The sequence below is a fragment of the Panthera onca genome, chromosome C1 (genome assembly GCF_046562875.1).
Source record: "Panthera onca isolate mPanOnc1 chromosome C1, mPanOnc1 haplotype 2, whole genome shotgun sequence".
Taxonomy (NCBI): domain Eukaryota; kingdom Metazoa; phylum Chordata; class Mammalia; order Carnivora; family Felidae; genus Panthera; species Panthera onca.
Window position 1 is genome coordinate 177,934,922 of NC_138346.1, and position 18,134 is coordinate 177,953,055.

At 38.8% G+C, this 18,134-nt stretch overlaps 1 protein-coding gene and 1 pseudogene across 5 annotated transcripts in view; both read left to right on the forward strand.

Annotated features, from left to right (window-relative positions):
* The window catches only part of TMEM59 (transmembrane protein 59), a 28,216-nt gene extending 10,932 nt beyond the window's left edge, over window positions 1-17,284 (forward strand). For 3 of the 5 annotated variants that reach the window (XM_060625907.3, XM_060625903.3, XM_060625905.3), the window contains 4 exons: window positions 1,176-1,257; window positions 2,069-2,153; window positions 5,529-5,637; window positions 16,639-17,284. In XM_060625907.3, the coding sequence (XP_060481890.2) occupies window positions 1,176-1,257; window positions 2,069-2,153; window positions 5,529-5,637; window positions 16,639-16,794 (432 nt within the window). In that variant the 3' untranslated portion in view covers window positions 16,795-17,284. The remainder of the gene's footprint in view (window positions 1-1,175; window positions 1,258-2,068; window positions 2,154-5,528; window positions 5,638-16,638) is intronic. The other 2 variants (XM_060625904.3, XM_060625906.3) reach the window with 1 other exon arrangement.
* On the forward strand, window positions 5,644-13,842 carry LOC132673311 (heat shock protein HSP 90-beta pseudogene; annotated as a pseudogene).
* Window positions 17,285-18,134: the final 850 nt, after the last annotated feature.

The window sequence follows — 18,134 nt, forward strand, 5'->3', positions numbered from 1 at the left end:
ATAGTGCTTTTTCTCATAATTCTTGTAAGAGCTTGTTAAAGAAGCATATTGCCTCCTAGAGAAGTAACTTTTCTCCTACCTCATTATTTACCATGTGATGTGATGATAATAGCTGCTTTTCTTGAAGGTTCTTAGGTACTAGGCATTTACATATATTATTTCAAATCTTTGCATACCTTCCTGAGGTTGTATTATCCCTATTTTATTGGTAAGGAAACAGTCTAATTTTTAAGATCACCCTGCCAGTAGGTAACAGAATTAGACTTAAGACAGGTCACTTTTCGCTCTCAGGCGCATATCACACCCTACTATGCTATCTTCCTTTTAATTTGGTACTTAAATTCCTCAAATGTACCACAAACTATGTTGTGGCACCTTACCCCATGTAATAAAGTAAACCTTTTAATATTGCTAATAGAATGGCTCACTGTAAGGCTACCATGTAATTTTTAGCACTATCCTGAGTCTTGGGTCCTCTGTACATAATTTGGTAATAAGTAAAACACAGAAGGACTTTTTTCTCTTTAAATTTTTGAATAAGTTCTGTGTCCTAAAGCTAATTAGCTTCTAAAGCTTGAGTTGAATGTGAGAGTAGAGCCCTCATTCATTCCTGATTGGATGTGAGATTAGCTTTGTTTCTTTGTATCAAGTGTAACTACAATGGAGAAACCCCCACTCCAGGGGGTCTGTGCTCCATAGAGGATGAAAAGTATGGAGTGTTTAGCTATAATGTATGAGTTACTCATACTGAGGGAAGAATGGAATGTTTCAGATGAGAAAAATAGAGGTAATACTAGTGTAGCCCAAAATTTCAGCAGCCTGCTAAATTATTCTTTTTTCAACTAGAATTAGAACTCATTTTTGCAGGGTATGATATTTAATGCAGTATGTTGTCATTTGTCCCTGCTTTTTAATTTTTTTAATGCTGTCAGAAAGTTAAACTGACTAGATACTTGATGATGCCAGAAATCTGTCTGTTTCTTTGCAAGGCACTCGATCTGATGTTTAGGAAGTGCAATTAAAATATATTGTGGTAAATGTGTTTTATTTTTTATACCATACTTCTGTTACTTTTTCTCAATTCGAATGTTTATACAGATGATGTGTTATAGAACTTGTTACTTAGAAAAGCATAAGAAGTACAAATGGCTTAATTGCTTTCATTATCATTTTAGTCTAAGCCAGAAATCCAGTATGCACCACAGTTGGAGCAAGAGCCTACAAATTTGAAAGAATCGTCGCTAAGCAAAATGTCCTGTAAGTTTTATTTCTAGTAGCTTGGGATAACAACATTAGCAAATCTGGTTGTGGTCTGGAATTAGTTGTATGATTATTCTTACACTAATAGAAAGTGAACAAATAACTCTTAAACAGTGGTTCTCAAACTTTAGCTTGCATTAGGATCTGAAGAGCTTGTTAGAACAGATTTCTGAGCCCCACTTCCCAAGTTTCCAATTTACTAGATCTGGGATAGGACCTGAGAATTTGCATTCCTAACAAGTTCCCAGATTTTGTTGATGCTGCTGGTCAGGGGATCACACTTTGAGAACCTATAGTATAAAAACATGTAATTGGCTTTGAAGGATATTTTGACTATAAACTAGTAAGATATTGTGATATTTCCTAATATGCTAACCAAATAGTGAAATCAGCCCAAAGGTGTGAGTTCCTGTTCTATTTACTTATATACTAGAAATAAATTTTAACTTACAGGAATATAAAACATCAACCTAAAGCTGAGCTCACCTTTTAAAATGTACTGGCTCATACCTTATTTTAGATACTGATTTAATTAATTTTTGAATTATTTTGTAATTAGAATTAAACAGAATGTAATTAAACAGAAAGCAACGTCAGTAAGAATTTGGAAATAAAATAGGAAATCCATAACGTGGTAGAATATCCATTTGGTTTTTAATGTGCCAGAGGAACTTGCATTCATTATCAACGTATCAGATTACACTTCTAAAAACAACTGGGTGTCTGTACAGTGAATGTATCTAGGAGTAGTCATCTGAGGCTAGCTCTTGGGATACAGGATATCATAAATTCTACCTTGTTATTTCAGCAGATCTGCAAATGAGAAGTTCTCAAACACACAGGAACTATCTTGAAGATGGAGAAAGTGATGGCTTTTTGAGATGTCTCTCTCTGTATGTATTCCTGTTTATTTATATGTAGAGGAGGTAGAATCTGGCTTGTAGCAGATGCATTCCTTTTTATTATTTTAAAATTATATTTGGGGTACCTGGGGGCTCAGTCAGTTAAGCGTCCACCTCTTGATTTCAGCTCAGGGCACGATCTCCTGGTATGTGAGATCGAGCCCTGCATTGGGCCCTGCACTGACAGCACAGAGCCTGCTTGGGATTTTCTGTCCCTCTCTTTCTGCCTCTCCGCACTCGTGCGCGCACACACTCTCCCTCTCTCTCAAAATAAATAAGTAAAATATGAAAAAATAAAATTATACAAGGTGCTCAAAAGTAAAAAACTTTTTTAAAACCCTTTTCCTGCCAAACTTGTACTTTGGGATATTTTAGTTTGTTTAAAAGGTAATATACTACTGTAATAAAACCCAAGCAGGTAGTTTTTTTTTTCACAATACCAAAGCATTTTTGTTCTTGTTAAGATTCCTTGATTTATTACGTTAAGAAATGTGCTTCTCCAGACATTTAAAATAAGCTTTAAAGTATGTCTGAATGGTTTGGGGTTGGATTTTGTTTTTATCTACATAGCCATCTGGGGCACCTGGGTGGCTCAGTGGATTAAGCGCCTGGCTTCGGCTCAGGTCATGATCTCACAGTTTGTGAGTTCGAGCCCCACATCGGGCTCTGTGCTGACAGCTTAGAGCCTGGAGCCTGCTTTGAATTCTGTGTCTCCCTCTCTCTGCTTCTCCCGCACTCATGTTCTGTCTCTCTCTCTCCTTCAAAAATAAATAAAAACATGAAAAAAATATGTATGCTTCTTCTCCTCCATAGAGTTCTGATATGAGCTCTCCCCCTATATCCACCTCCATCCCTCCAAAAAAAAAAAAAAAAAAAAGATAAAGACAGTGGCCTGGAGCACTTACTGATAATCATCTACTCACCAGACAAAGCATTTGGTAAACCAATGCCTGCCCTCACGGTGTGTATACTCCAGTATATGCTATTCTGTCTCAAGTGTAACACTGCAGTAGTCTAAACTGCCCACTTCTTTCATTTCTTAACAATAGAAATAGTTTCTCGACAGGTTTTGTCAGGTATCAGTAGGGTTATTTGGCACCTAAAAATTAATACCTTTTACCAAATTCTTTAAAGACTGGGTAAGAAAATGGGGCTTTAACTTTAAATTTTCCCTTCCTTTCATCTCTAAACCTGCTTTTGACCTTGGCAGAATATGGGCAATTTTTCCTCTCTCTAATATTTTGGATCTTTGTTGTAGTTTGCTGGTCTTAGGAAACCTAAGTAATCACCTAATCTTGAGTTACAGCTTATTCTCAATAGTATACTACCTGGTAGCTTATTGGTGACTTACACTCTTTAGCATTTTATCGTTATATTTCATGTAGTTCTTTTAAATCTAACATTTTAGAAGTAATTTTGTAAATGTTTAACTTATGAAAAAAGTAACTTTATAACTAGAGTTTTAATGCCTAGAAATTTCTGTGCACAAACATGAATTATAATAGTATTCTACATTTTAATAAAAAATACTCTTTTTTTTTGGTTAATGTTTTCCCCCCCCTCAGTGAGCTCATTTGGCTCTTAGAACAGTACACTGTGATAAGTAGGTGGGTCAGAGGTGAATTGCCCACCCCTAAGGTTATATATACCCACTATGTTGAAGTGCAAACCTAGCTTTTCTAAACCTACATCTTTTACTTGTCCTGTTCTGCTATAGTTGTCTTTTCTAAAGGGTCATGAGTTTTTCATGATGAATGCAAGATCACCTGGCCAGTCAGTGAAATCTGGCTCTTAACTGCAGTGCTTTTTATTGCACTGTATAGCTGTTATGGAGGTACCCTTAGCTTCTAGAATGGAAATTGAGGTCAACTCATTTTTCCACTTGCCGTTTCTTCTCAAAGAGTCTATTGTGTACCAAGAACTGTGTTAGGGACTTTGAACCTAAAGAAAGAATTTCAGTCTCTGACTCTATGGAGTTCTCAGGTCTAATATGGTAGAGACAGACATGCAAACAGTCAACAGTGGTGATTGCTGTGTGTCACATACACCTACACATCTCTCATATACAGAATACAAGGAATATACCTTCAAAGGGAGGATTGACAAAGGAAATAGAAATAAGTCTTAAATAATGAATAGAGAGTTTTGCTAGTTGTAGCAGATTGCATTTTTTTTCCAGTTATGCTGGCTTCCTACTAAATACATAAAGTGTATTACTATGTATGGAGAGTCAGGAGAATCGGGGATTTGACCAAACCAGGTGGACAGGAACTAGGTAGGAGCAGGCAAGTAATCAAATCTAAGTATTAGGAAGAGGCTTCTATGTGAAGGATAGAAGATCAGATTGGAGAGCTGTGGTAACTCCTGAACAGAAGAGAGAAGAGATAGTTGAGAATCTGTAGGATCGTTTTATTGTGGAAGTTGAAGAAGCAGATTGATTGTACACTGAGCCCCTGTTTTCTGGTTTAACTAGTTGTCACTAGAATCCAGATATCAAGTATATTCTTCTCATTTCATGGAAGGAAATTCCTTAGTACTCGGGTTAGGGCTGGGATATGTAAAGTGGGTGTTGTTGTTTTTTTTTTTTTTTCATGAAAAATGTTGTCTACTGTTATCTTTCTAAATTGGAATACTTAAAACATCATATAGACGTTCCCTGCTTTTAGATGCAGTGCATTTTTCAGTGTCCACCTCTTTTGCCCACACACAGTGACTCCGCATACCTTTTCTTTAGCATGTTCAAGTGTTGGTAAACCATCAAGTAAATGGGTTACAGTGGTAAGTATAGACCTTTAGTCAGGCAGTATCGGATGAGCACAGATGTGAAAATCAGACTACCTGCCTTAAGTATCAGTTTATTCAGAACTGGACTACTAGATATTTAAAAATAGCTTGACTTTTGTTTTTATTATTGTTTCGCAAACAATAGGTCAATTATAGAAAAAACTCCAGTTGCTAATTCTTGTAACTGGCCAATTTTATGATATTTTAAACATAAGAGAAATTTAACTATCTGTTTATTAAGGTATGCTATAATGGGTACAGAATGCCTCATAATAGATGCGCTTTTGTAAATTGGTCCATGGGTTCGAACCCAGCATTGGGCTCTGTGCTGACAGCTCAGAGCCTGGAGCCTGCTTCAGATTCTGTGTCTCCTTCTCTCTCTACCCCTCCCCCACTTTTGCTCTGTCTCTCAACAATAAATAAATATTCAAAAAAAAAATCTAACAAATAGTTTTAAAGGTAGTACATGTGAAGTTTTAATTGTATTATTAAACTAAATACGTCAGGTTGATTGCCTTTAATTATTAAGAATCTCCTTCTTTTTACATTAGGAAATTTTAACATGACTAACTTGTTTTTCAGTAACTCTGGATGGATTTTAACCACGACTCTCGTCCTCTCGGTGATGGTACTGCTCTGGATTTGTTGTGCAACTGTTGCCACGGCTGTGGAGCAGTACGTTCCCTCCGAGGTAAATTTAATTCCAACCCTTTGGCCGTTTGAAGTATGAGCCATATGATTTACCGTTTTGAACGCCTCATTTGTTAACTAGAGGAACAAGGCCTTTCTGTTAATGGAATGAGAGAAGATTAGGTGGTTTTAATCACACAGATGCGTGTCGGCACACATGGAAATGGCAGGTTTGCAGCAGAAGAATCACTGTTCCCAGTTCTCTGTGATGCTACCAGAGTGACACATATGTTGGCTGGTTTGAGTAAGGTGTCTCTCTTTCCCTGGTTTTTTGAGCATAGAGAGAACTTGGTGATACCAGTTTCTAAGGTGATATGTAAGAAGGAAGACTTGTAGAACTACTTAAAATTTTAAATTAATTGCCACAGATGTTCAGCAGGAATTGCTGCTTTAGAAGTGACATGGCTGGAGTATTTGGTTTTGAGTTACTGTGTGCTGTTATCTAACCCTGACAGAGGTGGAAGACGATTGTGACTTCCTTGGTAATTAAAATTTAACTGGCCCGAGAAACCTAACTGTAAAGGATTTTTGTTTGCGGAAAAGACTATAATTTGGTGACTCAACTTAGCTTTCAAGAAAAGAAAGTTATTTATGTGACTGTATAGAGAATAATAATGTCTGTTGACATCAACTCCAACTGAAAGAAACTTTAGTTTTCCTGTGCCTCCAAAGTGTAATAGAAAAAGACTTAAAAGAAGAAAGAGAAATTAAAACAGAATCGAATAAATAGTTAGGACGTGCCTACCATGGTGCTTGAACAATAATAGCCTTATCTGAGTAGACTAAAAAGGTAGTTTTTAAAGATAGGTTTTATTTAATATAAGGTTACACATGAGTAATGATTACGATATTTCATATTTTTTATTAAGATACTGTGTGATACAAGCAGCTAGAAACTGGGACAGGATAATGTTGGTAACTAACATTTATAGAGTTCTTTAAAATGTACAAAATATTTTCATGTATCTTCTATGTCTAGCAATACTCTGGAGCAGGTTTTCTTACCATTTTGTAGATGAGTAAATAGGCTTACAAAGTCTAGGTGACTTTCCTGGATTTCCACAGCTATGAAAATATTGAGGCTGGAATTCAGCTTATGTCTTTTGACTTGCGACTCCTGTTTTTTTTCCTGTATACATACCACCTTTCCCATGGCTAATAAGGTGGCACAAATAGGAAACGTACAAAGTGTTAAGGAAAGCACAGTCTATGTGCGGAGATTGTCAGGGAGGGCTTTTGGATAATGGGGGTCTTGACCTGAATTTTGGAAAATGGCTAGTAAGGTATAGGTTAGCAGAGAGAGGAGGGTGGATAATTTTCCCAAGTACAGGCAAGAATAAGCTGTCAGTGACGGACTGTAAGGAATTGACTTAATTAAAAGAACTTAGGAAATTAAACAAAATGAATGAAGTTAGGATTAGGAAGAACCTTGAACTGTGGAAGTATTAGAGAATGAGTAAATTTCTATAGAACTCATCTGTTTATGATATGAACATACTAATAACATCCTCTGGCTACATTATCTACTTGTGTTCTTGTTCAGTTCTGTTGTCCATATTTTAATCATTTTTTTATTCTTGATAAAACCGAAATTACTTATGTAACATAGGAATGCCTTGGCCTGTTCCTTTAGAGCTGCCCCATGCTCTCTCTAAACCCTCGTGACAACAAAGCTACAAACCTCTATTACTAAATCTTTGTTGATCCCCACCCACCCTGTGGCACTTCGTTCCTTGCTTTTTGTATGTCAGCACAGCTCCTTCTCCTTACTCCCCATAGAGATTCCATAGAGATTGGTCTGGAATCCCCAAAATTCCATAGAGATTGGTCTGGAGATTGCCGGGAAGGACTGAATGGCTGGCCTCAGGCAGAATGTACTTTGTAAGTCCACCACAAGCTGGAACCAGGCCTGACTGACGTTGAGCACTTTCTCGCAGACACCCTTCTAGGTGTTTTACCTGAATTGGCACATGGGGTCCTTTCAGGAACTCTGTGAGATGGCTGCTGTTATCATTCCCATTTCCCAGGTAGGAAGACTGTAAAAGAGAGTATTTAATTTCCCCAGTGTCACCTACCAGTAGTGGTGGAACCAGAATTTAAACCCGGGGAATCTGACTCCAAAGCTAGTACCCTGAAGTGTCTTTAGTTAGCCTGAAATCATAAACCGCAGGGTTGATTATGTGGTTCATCTCAGGACTGATCTCCCCGTGGGACCTCTTTGACACTAGGAAGATAGATACCACCCGGACCACGTGGTTCATGTTTTTGCGCCAGGATCTTCAAATTCTCTCCTATCCAAACAGTTCATAGGTGGACATTTCATAGTTTTTCCTCTCTTATCGCCTTACTTGACTTAGTGGAGATGACTGCTTCTCATCATGGCTTTGGTTACATCTTATAGACCTGGGGCTCTTTCCCTCCCTTTTAGATGACTCTTGATCTTCTCTTCTGTTCAGATGTTGTCTCTGCTCTGATGAATTTTGTTTTGATTGTATAGCTTTAATTCTGTGAGAAATTTTCTCTCCTGTTTTCCAAGTTCTTTGGGGAAACACCTCACTTGTTGCCACATATGCCCCCACATGCTTGTGATCATAAAACCTAAGGCATCAGCACCACGCAGAGTCCTGTGGGCAGCTGGTATATTCCCCCCAGATACCTGCCATATGGATGTTACTTTCTCACCCCTCTCTAGAACTCTACTGCATATCCTTAACAATCAAAATTATGGCTCCATCTTCAAAGGACCTGTGCTTTTCTAAGAAAATAGATTTTCTAGAAAAACGTGTGGAAAACAGCTGCTTAGATTCTTTGCTCTTAGGCTTTACTTTGTAATGCGAAACCACACTTTGGCTAAGTAATAATGTAGTTTTAACTATTGTTTTCTCATTATAAAAATTGCATATATTTACTGTCGAAATTTGTAAAGTACGTATAAAGAAACAAAAAAGTCAGTCACCATCCAAAACTATCATGGTGTTTCCATTTTAGCAAATTTCTTTTCAGCACAAATAATTTTTAATATTGGGAAACCTGGGTGGCTCAGTCGGTTAAGCGTCTGACTTCGGCTCAGGTCATGATCTCATGGTTTGTGGGTTCGAGCCCTGCGTCGAGCTCCATGCTGACAGCTCAGAGCCTGGAGCCTGCTTCTGATTCTGTCTCTGGCTCTCTCTGCCCCTCCCCCGCTTGTGCTCTCTCTGTCTCTAAAATAAATCAACGTTAAAAAATTTTTAATAATAATTTTTAATACATATTGTTAATATTTTGTTTTTGTTTCAAAATATCTCTGTCCCTGGTATTTGTTCCTCTATTTACTGTAAAAAATAGCTGAAACTTAGTACTAGAAAAATTACTCGGTTTTCTTGGCCAAAAGCCACCTATTTTAAAACTTTACTTTCATAAAGCCTTTTTGTTGATTTTATTATTGAAACACAAATTATTTCTGACCCCTCTCCATAGTAACAGGAGACTTCATTTTAAGTTCCACAAGTATAACTCATGTGTGAGCCATGTTACTTATATGTTGTTAAATTACTTACATATATAATCCTGTGTGTTTGTAGGAAATCATAAGCCTGCTGAGAGTCTCTCTTCAGTACTGATCTGGTATCTGAGAGCTCAAACATGAAATATAAAAAGCTTCCTTTTCGGTCACTACAAACAAAGCTTAAAATGGTGGTAATAAAGGTCAAGAGTGTGGTCTTAGGAACTTACTAGCAGCCTTGTTTTTCTTATTTAGGAAAGCTCTGTAATAATTTATCTTTAGCCTGCTTTGCACATAGTAGGTACTCATCATTTATCATTTGATTATAATGACCAGAAAGAGTTGGCAAAGAATTTCATTTGTTTGGTTGATCTTAAAGCAGTGTCATTTATAAAGATTTTGATTCTCTTTTCTCTCCTTTTTTCCTATTTCACATTTTTAATGTCATTTTTGAAATTTCATGGCATGACACTTTCTCTTGTTGAGCTATCCATTTAAGATAAAGAGTCGTCATTCATAGTGGCCCTTGTCAGGAAGGTCAAACTTGACATGTGAGATCAGGATGTAGCAGTATTGGATTATTCATTCCTAGAGATCAGAGGGAAATTTTCTGTTGCAACAGATGGTGATATAGATGCTGTTCAGTGTTCCCATCTGTGTGCTTCCTTTTTTCTTATTTTTCAAGATCGTAATACTCTGATTTCATGTGGTCAGTTAGAAAGGGTTTTATCTCTCTTGAGCAACTCCTATGCAGCCTTGTTGCAGAGTGTGAGCCAGACACAGTCCCTGCCCGCCCTGGTCTGTAGTGCGTGTAGCTTTTCTCCTTTATGGTGCCTGAGGTAGTATACCATGGAGTGGAGAAGATGGAGACTTTTGCCTTCCAGGCAGAAATTGTCTGATTCTTATTTCTTGTCATCAATACTTTTTATTCCAAAAAGGAAGTTTTCCTTTGGGAGTTGATCAGTAATGCTTCTGATGCTTTGAACCAGATTCACTATGAGAGCCTGACAGGCCCTTCCAAGTTGGACAGTGCTAAAAAGTTGAAAATTGACATCCCAGTCCCAAGGAACATAACGCTGACTCTGGTGGACACAGGTTGGCATAACCAAAGCTGACCTCATAAGTAATTTGGGAACCATTGCCAAGTCAGGTACTAAAGCATTTACGGAGGCTCTTTAGGCTGGTGCAGACATCGCCATGATTGGACAGTTTGGTGTTGGCTTTTATTCTGCCTCCCTGGTAGCAGAGAAAGTGGTTGTGATCACAAAGCACAATGATGATGAGCAGTATGCTTGGGAATCTTCTGCTGGAGTCTCCTTCACTGTACATGCAGACCATGGTGAGCCCATTGGCTAGGCTACCGAAGTGATCCTCTACCTTAAGACCGGACACAGTACTTTGGAGAGTCAGGTCAAAGAAGTGGTGAAGAAGCACTCACAGTTCATAGGTTATGTTATCACCCTTTATTTGGAGAAGGAACAAGAGAGAGAAATCATTGATAATGAGGCAGAGGAAGAGAAAGGTGAGAAAGAAGATAAGGATAATGAGGGGAAGCCAAAGACTGGCGATGTATGCTCAGATGAGGAGGATGATAGCAGGAAGGACAACAAAAAGAAAACAAGACTAAGGAGAAATATATTTGTCAGGAAGAACTGAACAAGACTAAGCCCATTTGGACCATAAACCTGATGATACCACCCAGGAGGAATATGCAGAGTTCTACAAGAGCCTTACCAATGACTGGGAAGACCGCTTGGTAATCAAGCACTTACCTCTAAAAGATGAATTGGAATTCAGAGCATTGCTGTTCATCCCCTGTTGGGCCCCTTTTGACCTCCGAAAGCAAGAGTAAAAAGAAAAATAGCAAATTCTCCATCTGCCATCTGTTCATTATGAACAGCTGTGATGAGTTGCTATGGGAGTATCTCAACTTCATCCATGGTTGTGGTTGCCTCTGAGTACCTGCCCCTCAGCATCTCCTGAGAATGCAGCAGAGCAAAATCTCGAAGGTCATTTGCAAAAGCATTGTCAATAAGTGCCTTGAGTTCTTCTTTGAGCTGGCAGAAGACAAGGAGAATTATAAGAAATTGTATGAGCCAATCTCTAAAAAGTTAAAACTTGGAATTCTTCGAGACTTGACTAATTGGCAACTCCTTTCCGAGCTGCTGCACTGTCACACCTCCCAGTCTAGAGATGAGGTGAGTTCTCTGTCAAAATATGTCTCTCACATGAAGGAGACCCAGAAGTCCATCTGTTACATCACTGGTGAGAACAAAGAGCAGGTTGTCAACTCTGCTCTTGTGGAGCAAATGTGGAAGCAGGGCTTCAAGGTAGATGACTGAGCCTACTGACTATACTGCACGTAGCAGCTCAAGGAGTTTGATGTGAAAAGTCTGGTCTCAGTTACCAAGGAGGGCGTGAGCTACCTGAGAATGAAGAGGAGAAGAAGAAAATGGAGGAGAGTAAGGCCAAGTTTGAGAACCTCTGCAAACTCATGAAAGAAATCTTGGATAAGAAGGTGACAGTTTCCAGTAGGCTTACGTCTTCACCCTGCTGCATTATGACTAATGCACTTAGCTAACGCGGAACAGATCATATCCCAGGCACTTTGGGATAACTCTACAATGGGCAATAGGATGGCCAGAAAGCGCCTGGAGCTTAACACTGACCACCCCGTTGTGCAGACACTGCACCAAAAGGCAGAGGCACATAAGAATGATACGGTTGTCAAGGATCTGGTGGCGCTGGTATTTGAAACTCCACTCCTGTCTTCTGGCCTGCCACTTGAGGATCCCCAGGCCCACTCCAGCTGTCTCTACCTCATGGTCAAACTAGGCCCGGGCATTGATACACATGAAGTGGCAGCACAGGAACCCAGTGCTGCTCTTCCTGATGAGAGCCTCCCCTTGAGGGTGACGAGGATGCCTCCCGCATGGAAGAAGTAGATGAGGGGGCGCCTGGGTGGCTCAGTTGGTTAAGCGTCCCGACTTCAGCTCAGGTCATGATCTTGCGGTCCGTGAGTTCGAGCCCCACGTCAGGCTCTGGGCTGATGGCTCGGAGCCTGGAGCCTGTTTCTGATTCTGTGTCTCCCTCTCTCTCTGACCCTCCCCCGTTCATGCTCTGTCTCTCTCTGTCTCAAAAATAAACGTTAAAAAAAAATTAAAAAAAAAAAAGTAGATGAGGAGTTTCTGCTTGCAGAAGTTGTGCCCTCAGCATAGTGTCCCCATGGCTCTCCTAGTAGCCCTGAGTGGCTCTGGGCTACCTCGTTCCCTCTGCTGATACCTAGTGGGTTTTTTTCCTCTCCTGTCTTTCTAAGGCAGTATCCAAGGGCCTCAAACCCTATTTCTTCCCACATTTGACATTAGGTTTGGATGTATGTTGTGGGGGGTTTTGTTTATTTTGTTCAGAATTCTAACTGCAAAATAAGATGCAGTTTTCTACAAAGAAGAAAGGCTTTTAGAAGACTCCTAATAACATTCATGTTAGTATATCACATACATTTATGAGTAACTTGATATGTGCCAAGCTCTGTTCAAGGCACTAGAGATACAATTGAGAATATTATGATCAAGATGGAATGATAAAGGCTTCCAAGACCTGGGAAGTAGAGTAAATATGTCTTAAACTGTAATAAGGGGGCACCTGGGTGGTTTAGTCAGTTAAGCATCAGACTCTTGATTTCAGCTCAGGTCATGATCTTGTAGTTTCCTGAATTCAAGCCTTAAGTCAGGCTCTGCACAGTCAGCACAGAGCCTGCTTGGGATTCTTCCTGTCTCTCTGCCCCTCCCCTGCTTGTGTTCTCCCTAAAAGTAAATAAATTTAAAAATAAAAAACTGTAATAAGCATTATTTTTTTAACTTAAAAAAGACCAAAAACCGTGCTGTTCTGAAGTATTAAGTCTGATTAGAGTCAGAAAATCAGAAAACAGTGTAAATGCCACAGCTTTTAAATGCAAATTCTGTTAAGAAACTGAGTTTGAGAGATTTAAGTAACTTATCCACGATCCCATAACTGGTTAGTGGCAGAACGAGGCCTAAAACCCAAATACATATTTATTAATTTACTTTTTAACTTGTAGAAGTACTAATGCATGTGAATTAAATTGTCTTCCTTTTCTTCACTTCTCAGATAAACCAGTTAATAGTTTAACAATTTTTCCAAGTAGCTGCCACTTTTTAATTTTATCTTCCGTTTTTATTTTTGTCTTTGATCTTCTATTTTATCTTCCATTTTTTGTTTTATCAACTTCAGACATCATCTAAGGTCTTCCTACTGAAGAATGAGGAACTTGGTTCACTTATACTCTGTCCCACCTCACCTTGTCTCTCCATGCTCTTGTTTTTGTAATGTGAATTTTGTACACTTCTAGTGATCTACTTGAACTCCTCATACTTCCTTACCTTCTCCTTTCTTCCCGTAGTCTCTCTCTCAGTTTTCATTAGTTATTATGACCCTTGACAATAAAATGTAAATATTAATTATTTATATATCCCTCTGTGCTTTTCTAATAGATTAGTTTGAAAAATTAAAATCCAGGGGCGCCTGGGTGGCTCAGTCGGTAAGTGTTCGATTTTGGCTTAGGTCATGATCTCATGGTTCGGTAGACCCCACATCAGGCTCTCTGTCAGTGCACAGCCTGCTTCAGATCCTCTGTCCCCCTCTCTCTCTGCCCCTCCGCCCACCCACCCCCCACCCCTACATGTGTGCTCTCGCTCTCTCTCGCTCTCTCTCAAAAATAAAAATAGGCCGACTTCAGCCAGGTCACGATCTCGCGGTCCGTGAGTTCGAGCCCCGCGTCAGGCTCTGGGCTGATGGCTCGGAGCCTGGAGCCTGTTTCCAATTCTGTGTCTCCCTCTCTCTCTGCCCCTCCCCCCTTCATGCTCTGTCTCTCTCTGTCCCAAAAATAAATAAAAAACGTTGAAAAAAAAAATTAAAAAAAATAAAAAAAATAAAAATAGGGTGCCTGGGTGGCTCAGTCGGTTAAGCTTCCAGCTCTTGATTTCAGCTCAGGTCATGATCTCACAGTTTGTGAGTTTTCGTCAGACTCTGTGCTGACAGCATGGAGCCTGCTTGGGATTCTCCTTTCTTCCTCTCTCTCTCTGCCACTCCCCTGATCATACTCTCTCTGTATCTCTCAAAATAAATAAATAAAAACTTTTAAAAAATATTAAAAACATTAAAATCCAGTAGATAGCATTTACAATATGATTATGTAAATATGCAAAATAGAACCAAATACAGTGGTGATTAGAGTCACATAAAAGCAAATGTAAACCTGAATTACTTAAAATTTTCCCAAGAGAATCTTCCAAATATCTTTGCTTAATGGAACCTTTTATTGTTTTGTTCTAGCCTTCTTCTCATTTTCTAAGTCATCTCAACTGCTACTGTTTCTCGTATTCGGTGTGTTTTGCTTTCTTGAATTCTTTTATTTTGCTGGAGTACTTTCTTAAGTAGTTGTTTTTCATAAAGGATACTTGGATGGTAAACTTACCAAGTTAACACTTTTGAAAAGCTCTCTGTTGTACACTTATATTTAATTGGAATTTGAGAGTTCAGAGTAGTCACAAAATCAGTATACCTACTGGTTACAGAGTGTCCATATACTCCCATTCATTTCTCTGCACACATTTTACACTTTTACCCTGTTCTAGGTAGCTTCTTCCACGTGGATGTTTGAGATCACTGAAACTGGTCCTGGTCACTGCTTCAAAGTCTAAATGCCGTTAGGGTCGTGAAAGTATCTCTCTCGCCGTGCCCCAGAGCAAATTAGCGCCTGTTAGTTCTGGGGTTTAAGGGGAGGCCACAGCATATCAGATTTATGTCCAGTCCATCAACCACTGAATTTGTCTGGAAGATACTCCCTTACTGGAAAAGTGTAAGGTACTGGGCTGCCTCCTTGTTGTAGAATAGTTGTTGCCTTGCAACCATAGGCAGCAGGCTACATCTGAAACACGTTCAAGTAAACAACCATCGTGACGATCTCTTGTAGGACATTTTCATCACCCCAGAAAGAAACGTCCTACTTACTAGTAGTCTCTCCCCACTGCCTCCCAAGCACCACCACTACCACCACCACCCTGAGCCATAGACACCCAAAATGTGGTCTCTTATGAATGACCTCTTTCACCTACCATAATGTTTCCAGGGCTCATCCCTGTTATAGCATGTAGTAGTATTCATAGATACTTAACCTCATGAAAGTGCTCTTTATTCAGCATCTTTTAAAAGTACCTTTCTGGGGTGCCTGGGTGGCTCAGTCGGTTAAGCGTCTGACTTCGGCTCAAGTCATGATCTCACGGTTCGTGAGTTCGAGCCCTGCATCGGGCTCTGTGCTGACAGCTTGAAGCCTGGAGCCTGCTTCAGATTTGTGTGTCCCTCTCTCTCTGCCTCTCCCCCGCTCACTCTCTGTCTCTCTCTCTCCTTCAAGTATAAAAATAAAAACATTAAAAAATTTTATAAAAGAAAATAAAAGTAAAAGTACCTTTCCAACATCAAGTACTTCTAGGTGGTTTTGCTTTATAATGTAGTCAATTTCCCTGTCAATAGCATCAGCACTTCAATTTTTTTTTTTTTTTAACGTTTTATTTATTTTTGAGACGGGGAGAGACAGAGCATGAACGTGGAGGGTCAGAGAGAGGGAGACACAGAATCTGAAACAGGCTCCAGGCTCTGAGCTGTCAGCACAGAGCCCGATGCAGGGCTCGAACTCACAGACTGTGAGATCATGACCCGAGCCGAAGTCGGCCGCTTAACCGACTGAGCCACCCAGGCGCCCCAGCACTTCAATTTTTAACTGATAGATTCAGAGGTTTGTTGCTGTATGACTTAACAAAACTACCCATTATTTAGTAAAAACTTCTCACTTTGCTTTTCTGCCTTTAGGAGATAGACCTAGTCTAAATAGGCCTACTCTGAAAAGATATTAATGTTGCCATTATACTCCAGTGAGTTTTATGATATTTACATTGATTCTGTTTTATGCCTTCATTCTTTTGTTGGCAATATCTTCTTGAATATGATAGTAACAATTTGAGGAGCTTTTTATATATTTCTGAAGACCTTTCTATCGATGTTAAAGTGTTTCATGTATATCCTTTATTCTACTCATAGCTTTTTAAAAATATCCTTTTTCAATGTGTCAAGTTAAAACTTACCCCACATCTCATTCAGAGAACTAAGATCTTAAAGGAATCGATCACCTGACATATCAAATATCCAGAATCAGTGCTCTTGGTTTGACCACACTAATTCCACTGAAACCTGAGCAATTTTTCTTGATACTCAGTTGCTATACCTCTATGTATTTTAAGCTGGGACCTGTGGAAAAATTTTCTTTGGCCATCCATTGGGAGCTGAAACGCTTATCAGTAACATTGAGTAAAAGCATTCTTCATTCTTGAGGACGTCGGTAGAGTTTTTGTTTCTGTTTTACCAAATACCTGTAGATTAAATTACTATTTGAGGATGTACTCAGAGAGGTTCTTAACTATTGTAATACGCATTGATTTTCTTTTGCAGAAGCTGAGTATCTATGGTGACTTGGAATTTGTGAACGAACAAAAGCTAAACAGATATCCAGCTTCCTCTCTGGTGGTTGTTAGATCTAAAGCTGAAGACCATGAAGAAGCAGGGCCTCTACCTGCAAAAGTGAATCTTGCTCATTCAGAAATTTAAGCTTTTTTTTTTTCTTTTTTAAAGTAAAGGGTAATAGACATCTACATTTCCCTTCCTCATAGAGCTTTTAAAAATGGTTTCATTGGATATAGGGCTTAAAAATCACTATAAACTGCAAATAAAGTTACCCAGATCTGTGAAGACTGTATTTGCTGTAACTTTATCTGTAATTTCTTTTCTAGTAATTTAAGAGACAGATATTTGAGATTGCATTTTTATTTTACTAATATCTGTAGCTATTTTATTATTTACATTGTTTTGTTTGTTTTTTTTTCTTAGCCAAATTGTGTAAGTTGATCATTGCTCTTCCCCTCCTCCTACCATGATAGTATCTGTCGTCTTAGTTAATAAACTGAATACTCGGTAGGATTTGATGCTTCTGCTCAGAAATGGCCCACAAGCTGTATTTTGAAATTTAGCAGGAAATGCCCTTTATGACACTACATTTTCAGTTGTGTTGACTGAAGTCATTAAAATTTTATTTGAATAATTATGTGCCAAAATTTGAGTTAATATACTCTTGATTTTCCAGATCTTCCCCTTTCACCCCAACCCAACCTAGAAAAGAATTATGAAATGTTCTATGTCTGTCGCTATATAATATGATGATCAGAGAACAAACTGAAGCAAAAATGACTCTCTCAGAAGTTCATTTTATGTTATTTTGTATAGGCTATAGAGTTTTTGCTGGATGAGTAGTTCCAAAAAACGATTTTTCTGTGTTAGAAAGCATATCAAGTATAAGTTTCAGAGAAAACCTTTCATGTTGATGGTAAGAATTAGACTCTTTGGGATGCAGAATTAAGTATAGATTTCACTTGTCAGAGACTGTTGTTATCATCATTCCTTTAACCTACAATAATTCAGATTTAAAAAGAAGAGTGACATTAGGCGACATAGTACACCACAGTCCGAACGTGATTCTGTGTCATTATACCATGGAATGTTAAAGAACTTTGCAGACCACTACTTTCCCTACTCATAGGGCGTTGCGTGCCAGCACTCTGCAGAGTGAGTCACACACTTACCTTCCAGCCGAGTCATCAGCTTTCTCTGAGTCAGAAGAAAATAGGGTTAACTAATCAAGTGACACTTTGGTCATAAAATGATGGGTTTTATTTTTTAAAATAGTTTGTCTAGATTTGAAAGACAGAGGGTTTGAAAGTATGCGAACACATCCAGAACGGGTAGAAGGAAGGAATTATTAAGCAGTTGTCGAGCAGTCATTGTCTCTTTCTTATTTTTTGTAGAAAACAGTTGAAAAACCTGAGGAATAGATTGGAGTTATCTAAAAACACACACAGTGGTCTTACTTTCCCACCCGTGGTACATACTTAATG